Source organism: Heterodontus francisci, chromosome 8 (assembly GCF_036365525.1).
Source record: "Heterodontus francisci isolate sHetFra1 chromosome 8, sHetFra1.hap1, whole genome shotgun sequence".
Classification (NCBI taxonomy): Eukaryota; Metazoa; Chordata; class Chondrichthyes; order Heterodontiformes; family Heterodontidae; genus Heterodontus; species Heterodontus francisci.
Window position 1 is genome coordinate 131,772,705 of NC_090378.1, and position 9,104 is coordinate 131,781,808.

Consider the following 9,104-nt stretch of genomic DNA (forward strand, 5'->3'; position numbering starts at 1 on the left):
CCCCAGTGAGACTCATTGCCTGTGGAAGTGTACCCCAGTGAGAGTCAGTGCCTGTGGAAGTTTAACCCATTCAGAGTCAGTGCCTGTGGAAATGTACCCCAGTGAGAGTCAGTGCCTGTGGAAGTGTACCCCAGTGAGAGTCAGTGCCTGTGAATGTTTACCCCATTCAGAGTCAGTGCCTGTGCAAGTTTACCCCATTCAGATAAAGTACCTCTAGAAGTTTACACCATTCAGATTCAGTGCCTATAGAAGTGTACCCCACTCAGAGTCAGTGCATATGGAAATGTATACCAGTGAGAGTCTGTGCCTGTGGAAATGTACCCCAGTGAGAGTCAGTGCCTGCAGAAGTGTACCCAAGTGAGGGTCAGTGCCTGTAGAAGTGTACCCAAGTGAGAGTCAGTGCCTGTGGAAATGTACCCCAGTGAGAGTCAGTGCCTGTGGAAATGTCCCCCAGTGAGAGTCAGTGCCTGAAGAAGTGTACCCAAGTGAGAGTCAGTGCCTGTGGAAGTTTACCCCATTCAGATTCAGTGCCTGTGATAGTGTACCCCAGTGAGAGTCAGTGCCTGTGGAAGTTTACCCCAGTGAGAGTCAGTGCCTGTGGAAGTGTACCCCAGTGAGTGTCAGTGCCTTTGGAAGTTTTCCCCATTCCGAGTCAGTGCCTGTGTAAGTGTACCCCAGTGAGAGTCATTGCCTGTGGAAGTTTACCCCAGTGAGAGTCAGTGCCTGTGGAAGTTTAACCCATTCAGAGTCAGTGCCTGTGGAAGTGTACCCCAGTGAGAGTCAGTGCCTGTGGAAGTGTACCCCAGTGAGAGTCAGTGCCTGTGAATGTTTACCCCATTCAGAGTCAGTGCCTGTGCAAGTTTACCCCATTCAGATTCAGTACCTCTAGAAGTTTACACCATTCAGATTCAGTGCCTATAGACGTGTACCCCACTCAGAGTCAGTGCACATGGAAATGTATACCAGTGAGAGTCTGTGCCTGTGGAAATGTACCCCAGTGAGAGTCAGTGCCTGCAGAAGTGTACCCAAGTGAGAGTCAGTGCCTGTAGAAGTATACCCAAGTGAGAGTCAGTGCCTGTGGAAATGTACCCCAGTGAGAGTCAGTGCCTGTGGAAATGTCCCCCAGTGAGAGTCAGTGCCTGGAGAAGTGTACCCAAGTGAGAGTCAGTGCCTGTGGAAGTTTACCCCATTCAGATTCAGTGCCTGTGATAGTGTACCCCAGTGAGCGTCAGTGCCTGTGGAAGTTTACCCCATTCAGAGTCAGTGCCTGTGGAAGTGTGCCCCAGTGAGAGTCAGTGCCTGTGGAAGTTTACCCCATTCAGAGTCAGTGCCTGTGGAAGTGCACCCAAGTGAGGGTCAGTGCCTGTGGAACAAAAACAAGAAATGCTGGAATCACTCAGCAGGTCTGGCAGCGTCTGTGGAAAGAGAAGCAGAGTTAACGTTTCGGGTCAGTGACCCTTCTTCGGAACTGACAAATATTAGAAAAGTCACAGATTATAAACAAGTGAGGTGGGGGTGGGGCAAGAGATAACAAAGGAGCACGTGCAGATTGGACCAGGCCACTTAGCTGACCAAAAGTTCACGGAGAAAAGGCAAACAATATGTTAATGGTGTGTTGAAAGACAAAGCAATATTGTTTGCCTTTTCTCCGTGACCTTTTGGTCTGCTATGTGGCCTGGTCCAATCTGCACCTTCTCCTTTGTTATCTCTTGCCCCACCCCCACCTCACTTGTTTATAATCTGTGACTTTTCTAATATTTGTCAGTTCCGAAGAAGGGTCACTGACCTGAAACGTTAACTCTGCTTCTCTTTCCACAGATGCTGCCAGACCTGCTGAGTGATTCCAGCATTTCTTGCTTTTGTTTCAGATTTCCAGCATCCGCAGCATTTTGCTTTTATTTCAGTGCCTGTGGAAGTTTAACCCATTCAGAGTCAGTGCCTGTGGAAGTGTCCCCCAGTGAGAGTCAGTGCCTGTGGAAGTTTACCCCATTCAGATTCAGTGCCTGTGGATGTTTACGCCATTCAGATTCAGTGCCTGTGGAAGTGTCCCCCAGTGGGAGTCTGTGCCTGTGGAAGTGTACCCCAGTGAGAGGCAGTGCCTGTGGAAGTTTACCCCATTCAGAGTCAGTGCCTGTGGAAGTGTCCCCCAGTGGGAGTCCGTGCCTGTGGAAGTGTACCCCAGTGAGAGTCATTGCCTCTGGAAGTTTACCCCATTCAGAGTCAGTACCTGTGGATGTTTATGCCATTCAGATTCAGTGCCTGTGGAAGTGTACCCCAGTGAGAGTCAGTGCCTGTGGAAGTTTGCCCCTTTCAGAGTCAGTGCCTGTGGAAGTGTCCCCCAGTGTGAGTCAGTGCCTGTGGAAGTTTACCCCATGCAGATTCAGTACCTGTAGAAGTTTACCCCATTCAGATTCAGTGTCTGTAGAAGATTACCCCTTTCAGAGTCACTGCCTGTGGACGTTTACCCCATTCAGTGTCAGTACCTGTGGAAGTGTACCCCAGTGAGAGTCAGTGCCTGTGGAAGTTTACCCCAGTGAGAGTCAGTGCCTGTGGAAGTTTAACCCATTCAGAGTCAGTGCCTGTGGAAGTTTACCCCAGTGAGAGTCAGTGCCTGTGGAAGTTTAACCCATTCAGAGTCAGTGCCTGTGGAAGTGTACCCCAGTGAGAATTATTGCCTGTGGAAGTGCACTCCAGTGAGAGACAGTGCCTTTGGAAGTTTACCCCATGCAGAGTCAGTGCCTGTGGAAGTTTACCCCATTAAGTTTCAGTACCTGTAGAAGTTTACACCATTCAGATTCAGTGCCTGTAGAAGTTTACCCCATTCAGATTCAGTACCTGTAGAGGTTTACACCATTCAGATTCAGTACCTGTAGAAGTTTACCCCATTCAGATTCAGTGCCTGTAGAAGTTTACCCCATTCAGATTCAGTACCTGTAGAAGTTTACACCATTCAGATTCAGTGCCTGTGGAAATGTACCCCATTCAGATTCAGAGCCAGTAGAAGTTAACCCCATTCAGAGTCAGTGCCTGTGGAAGTTTACCCCATTCAGAGTTAGTGCCTGTGGAAGTGTACCCCAGTGAGAGTCAGTGCCTTTGGAAGTTTACCCCACTCAGAGTCACTGCCTGTGTAAGTGTACCCTAGTGAGAGTCAGTGCCTGTGGAAGTGTACCCCAGTTTAAGTCAGTGTCTGTGGGTGTTTAACCCATTCAGAGACAGTGCCTGTGGAAGTGTACCCCAGTGAGAGTCAGTGCCTGTGGAAGTTTACCCCATTCAGAGTCAGTGCCTGTGTGTGAGAATAAGAAATACTGAAATGTTGTTTCTACAGCTTGTGGAAAGTTACCAAGAAGTCATTTGTGCACAACATAATGCAATCACTGATAAAGAGAACTGATAAGGGTCTGTAAGTGGAGACCTTAAGACAGTACATCACTGACAAAGAGAGTTGATAAGGGTATGTAAGTACAGACCTTGGGACAGTACATCACTTAAAAATTGTGCTTAGGCAGATAAAAGAGAAACAGCAAGAGTTGGAACAAAGGATGTAGTGAATAAGAAACTGCCCCACTAAGATAAAGGCTGACAGCTGCAAGTTAAAACACATAATGGAGAGCCAAATAAGGTAAAACAAAAACAAGAGTTAGGGGCTAGAAAGTTAGAGTAGGGGGAGAAGTAAACAGAGGAGGAGACTGTAGCAACCATAGGATAGGTTAGTGTCATAATACGTTATAACCAATAATGTAAAATAAAGGCGTGGACAAATGGATTTGTATTGTATAAACATGAACTGAATATCTTGATCGGTGTGCCTGCTTGTAGGACACCCGATCTTGCAAGAACGTTAAATAAACTTACTTCTTCAGAGTTTGACTTGGTGTAAATTATTATTAAGTGGGCTACGTTTCTCACAATTGGGGGCTCGTCCGGGATCTCTTCATCATTGCTGGGACCGCGGCCGACGACAGACGAGAAGACGCGTCCCGTTAATTTAAAAAGGTCTCGTTTCTCTCGTTGGTAGCGGACCCGAGTAATTGACTGAAAACGATCCTAGGGAAGTCACTCTGAACGAGTATTTAGTGCGGCAGGTACACACGTGAAATCAGGCAACTCCGTGCACGGACCAAGGTAAGAAAAACAACTTTTAAGTATTATCTTGGTGACTTATGGTTAACTGTAGGATAAGACCTTCTAAGTACTAAAAGTCCTTGAGGAGTGAATTTTACAGTACTGCAGTATAAAACCCTTCAGCTAGGAGGTGAGTACTGTATGGTATAAGACCCTTCAGTTAGGAGGTGAATACCGTAAGGTATAAGACCCTTCAGCTAGGAGGTGAATACTGTGGGGCAGTATAAGACCCTTCAGCTAGGAGGTGAGTACTGTATGGTATAAGACCCTTCAGTTAGGAGGTGAATACCGTAAGGTATAAGACCCCTCAGTTAGGAGGTGAATACTGTGGGGCAGTATAAGACCCTTCAGCTAGGAGGTGAGTACTGTATGGTATAAGACCCTTCAGTTAGGAGGTGAATACCGTAAGGTATAAGACCCTTCAGCTAGGAGGTGAATACCGTAGGGTACAAGACCCTTCAGTTAGGAGGTGAATACTGTGGGGCAGTATAAGACCCTTCAGCTAGGAGGTGAATACCGTAAGGTATAAGACCCTTCAGTTAGGAGGTGAATACTGGTTAACTGTAGGATAAGACCTTCTCAGTACTGCAGTATAAGACCCTTCAGCTAGGAGGTGAGTACCGTAGGGTATAAGACCCTTCAGTTAGGAGGTGAATACTGTGGGGCAGTATAAAACCCTTCAGCTAGGAGGTGAGTACTGTATGGCATAAGACCCTTCAGTTAGGAGGTGAATACCATAAGGTATAAGACCCTTCAGTTAGGAGGTGAATACCGTAGGGTACAAGACCCTTCAGTTAACCATGGGAAATAAATCGTCTAAAAAGGAAGACGATGGGAGACAAGGAAAGTCTGCCGGCAACATCCCTCCAGAAAGTCCATTAGGACGGATGTTGGAGTATTGGGATTTAGAGTCAAAAACCAAGGAGAAAAACACCCAAATATGATCTAAGGACAGCAAGAAGGACCACCCCTAAACCCGACGATAATGACGACGATAGAGACAGAGAGTCTCCTAAGACAATGATGCCCTTGAGAGAGGTACCAATAGGAAATAATGAAATTGGATTTGTTAGTGCACCATTAACGTCAGGAAAGGTAAGAGTGTTTAAAAAGGAAATGAAAGTCCTCGTAGAAGACCCCTGAAAATTTGGGAAAGAGAAAACCCTCCCGGGGTAGGGGGAAACGAACCAGCTGAACAAAAATACCCTAATCAAGACCCGCAGTGGCAGAACAATAATATCGGCCATAGGGGCCAGATGAAAGACCTTAGAAATCTGATAGTAAAAGGCATTGTTGTAAACAAGTAGTTGAAGCCCCTGCAAAACCTATGCCTTTACAGAGTTACCGCAGGCCCCTCTTATGGCACAAGCAGGCGACGTATTGAGTGCGACCCCTCTGGGTGTTGAAGGCTGTTTCTAGACAAATAGAGACCATTAAAGGCACCTAGGTGGGATCAAGGGATTGATTTTTAAAAATGTTTTGAAGAATCAAAAGGGGGGACTGTGAGAACAGAATTTAGATTTTAGAATTTTTAAGAACAGAATTACATGGGAACATTTAAGATGAAACAATTAATCAGTCATGTATTGCTAACAAGCTAGCTGACTTCATAACTTCAGGGCTGCAGAGGCAACTTGGCCTTGCAGCTGGTACAGCGAGAGAGAGAGAGAGAGAGACATTGTACTTCAACAGCACTCTTCTTATCACCCAGACATGACAATCCCAGGGGAAAGTTAGAATGAAAAACATACCGACCAGGCTAATACACACCCCCTTGTTAGAGGGTGGCTCAACCTACCCTGAAACAATTAATCAGTCATGTACTGCTAACAAGCTAGCTTCAGTGCTGTAGGGAGGGACAGCTTATCAGAAATGACTTCATAACTTCAGGGCTGCTGAGGCAACTTGGCCTTGCAGCTGGTACAGAGAGAGAGCGAGAGAGAGAGAGAGAGACATTATACTTCAACAGCACTCTTCTTCTCACCCAGACATGACAAAGTTAGAATGAAAAACATACCAACCAGGCTAATACACGCCCCCTTGTTAGAGGGTGGCTCAGCCTACCCTTCTGATTCAGCAGTTGCTGAGTTTTTTTATATTTGCTTTTAGGCATGGTACAATGCTTAATGGGAAATATAGCAAAGTTAGGAATAGTAGCTTTGCTGAGCTTTGATTTTAAGTGGCAGAAACCACAATGAAATAGTTAAAAGGGATGGCCAGAGTGTGTGCAAGCTGTGGCAGCCACAGCACTTCAGACCAAGGACGTCATTTTACCTCGAAGCTATTACAAGAAATAGTTAGGGGATTGGGAATCCAATGGGACTTCCATACCCCTTGACACCCTCCCTCTTCAGGGCGGGTGGAAAGAATGAATCAGACCTTAAAGAAACACCTGTCCAAACTGATACTTGAAACAAGGTTACCCTGGACAAAATGTTTACCTATAGCGATACTCAGAATTCGGACAGCCCCTAGAAAAGATGTGGGACTGTCCCCCTATGAAATGCTATTCGAATTACCCTATATGGGAACCAGGGGCGAGATGCCAACCTTAGAAACTAAAGATTCGTTTCTAAAGAACTATATACTGGCGTTGTCTTCCTCATTGTCATTCCTCAGGAAGCAAGGCCTGTTAGCACAGACACCACCTCTCGAATTTGCAGTGCACAAGATCCAACCAGGAGATTGGGTTCTGGTGAAATCGTGGAAAGAGACTAAACTACAACTGAACTGGGAAAGACCATACCAGACTCTCCTAACCACTGAAACAGCCATAAGAACGGCAGAAAGAGGTTGGACCCACTACACAAGAATCAAGGGGCCGGTACAACCCCCGGCCGAGGAAGGAACTTGGACAACCGAATTAACAGAAGAACCATTGATAATAAAGCTAAAAAGACTATGAGTAACAAACTTTTGTTTTAATATAACGGCGCGAGCGCGGAAATACTGCCTGTAATATTGTGTGCCTTCTCTCTTTCTTTTCAAAAGTAGCCAGGAAATAAAATGGGTTGGATGTTTTTGTATTACCCACTTCCAATTAGACAACAAGGAGTAACAGTTAGAGAAGGGAAAAAGAAAGGTGAATTAAAATGTTGTTTTCAGGTAACAATAGATAAGACTGGTAAACCATCTAACAAACTAAAAGGGACCTCTCATAATGATCCTAACATAGTAAAAATAATAGAGGTAAAGGACCTGAGAAAGACAATTGAGATAGAAACCGGTTACGGGGACACAAATGCCTGGGTAGAATGGATAAAATTACCTGTAAAAAGTTTGAACAAAAACAATTGCTATGCTTGTGCATCTGGTAGACCGATAGCTCAAGTAGTACCTTTCCCGCTGGGGTGGGAGCGTGACCGAAAGGGCATGGAATGCATGTTAGCCCTATATCAGGATAAGACGGCTTGGGGTATTCAAACTTGCATATCCTTGTCAATAATGTTCCCTCCCCTAGAGAAAGAAGATTCAAGGACTCCCCCTTCATTTTTAGCCACCAGTGTGAATCACACATCATGCGTACGTCGACACGGTGCGGAGCTAACCAGAAATATGGGAGAGTTGAAGTCATGCATAGAGACTGAGGATGTAACTGGAAGAGTCAGGGGAGGGAACTACTCATCATTGAATGTTCCCAGAGCGGATTTATGGTGGTATTGCGGAGGAAAAATCCTGAGACAGACCCTACCCTCCCAGTGGAAGGGGACGTGCGCAATTGTTCAATTGGCAATACCATTCACCTTGGCATTTGAGAAACAAAAGATAATAACGAGGGAAAGGGGTAAAAGGGAAGCGATAGTGAACTCTTTTGACGACCAGGTGTACTTGGATTCCATAGGGGTCCCAAGAGGGGTACCTGATGAATTCAAGGCCCGAAACCAAATAACCGCCGGTTTCGAGTCTTTGTTTTGGTGGGTCACTATTAACAAAAATGTAGATTGGATAAATTATATTTATTACAACCAACAAAGATTTATAAATTATACTAGAGATGCGGTAAAAGGTATAGCTGAACAATTAGATGCCACTAGTAGAATGGCTTGGGAAAATCGACTGGCTCTAGATATGATCTTAGCAGAAAAAGGAGGTGTGTGTATAATGTTAGGAGGGAAATGTTGCACATTTATCCCAAATAACACAGCACCCGATGGTTCAATCACCCGAGCACTGCAAGGGTTAACAACTTTAGCAGAGGAGATGGCCGAAAATTCAGGAGCAGACACTTCCCTGACAGGGTGGCTTGAATCCTGGTTTGGAAAATGGAAAGGCATGATAATCTCGGTTTTTACCTCCCTGATCATGGTTGTCGGAATACTAATAGCCATCGGGTGTTGTATTATTCCTTGTGTAAGAGGGCTGACACAGCGATTGATTGAGACAGCTTTGACGAAGCAGATGTCAATACAAAGAGGCCAGGAAGAGAGTATGTACCTGTTAGGTAATGACAAAGTGGATAGTATCAACGGAGATACAGACATTGAAAAGGCGGCTGAAATAATGCTCAGAGAATTTGAGAGGACATATGAGAACCCTCCGCAGTATGTAGAAAACAACAAGGATTAAGTAAAAGAAAAGGGGGAATTGTGAGAAAAAGAAATACTGAAATGTTGTTTCGACAGCTTGTGGAAAGTTACCAAGAAGTCATTTGTGCACAATATAATGAAATCACTGAAAAAGAGAACTGATAAGGATATGTCAGGGGAGACCTTAAGACAGTACATCACTGACAAAGAGAACTGATAAGGGTATGTAAGTGGAGACCTTAAGACAGTACATCACTGACAAAGAGAACTGATAAGGGTATGTAAGTGGAGACCTTAAGACAGTACATCACTGACAAAGAGAACTGATAAGGGTATGTAAGTGGAGACCTTAAGACAGTACATCACTGACAAAGAGAACTGATAAGGGTATGTAAGTGGAGACCTTAAGACAGTACATCACTGACAAAGAGAACTGATAAGGGTATGTAAGTGGAG

General features: G+C 45.1%; 1 protein-coding gene across 1 annotated transcript; it reads left to right on the forward strand.

Annotated features, from left to right (window-relative positions):
• Nucleotides 1–4,057: 4,057 nt before the first annotated feature.
• Nucleotides 4,058–8,880, forward strand: LOC137372609 (uncharacterized). The gene is made up of 2 exons (XM_068036540.1): nucleotides 4,058–4,122; nucleotides 6,742–8,880. The coding sequence occupies exon 2, from the start codon at nucleotides 7,129–7,131 to the stop codon at nucleotides 8,686–8,688; it is 1,560 nt and encodes a 519-aa protein (XP_067892641.1). The 5' UTR covers nucleotides 4,058–4,122; nucleotides 6,742–7,128; the 3' UTR covers nucleotides 8,689–8,880.
• Nucleotides 8,881–9,104: the final 224 nt, after the last annotated feature.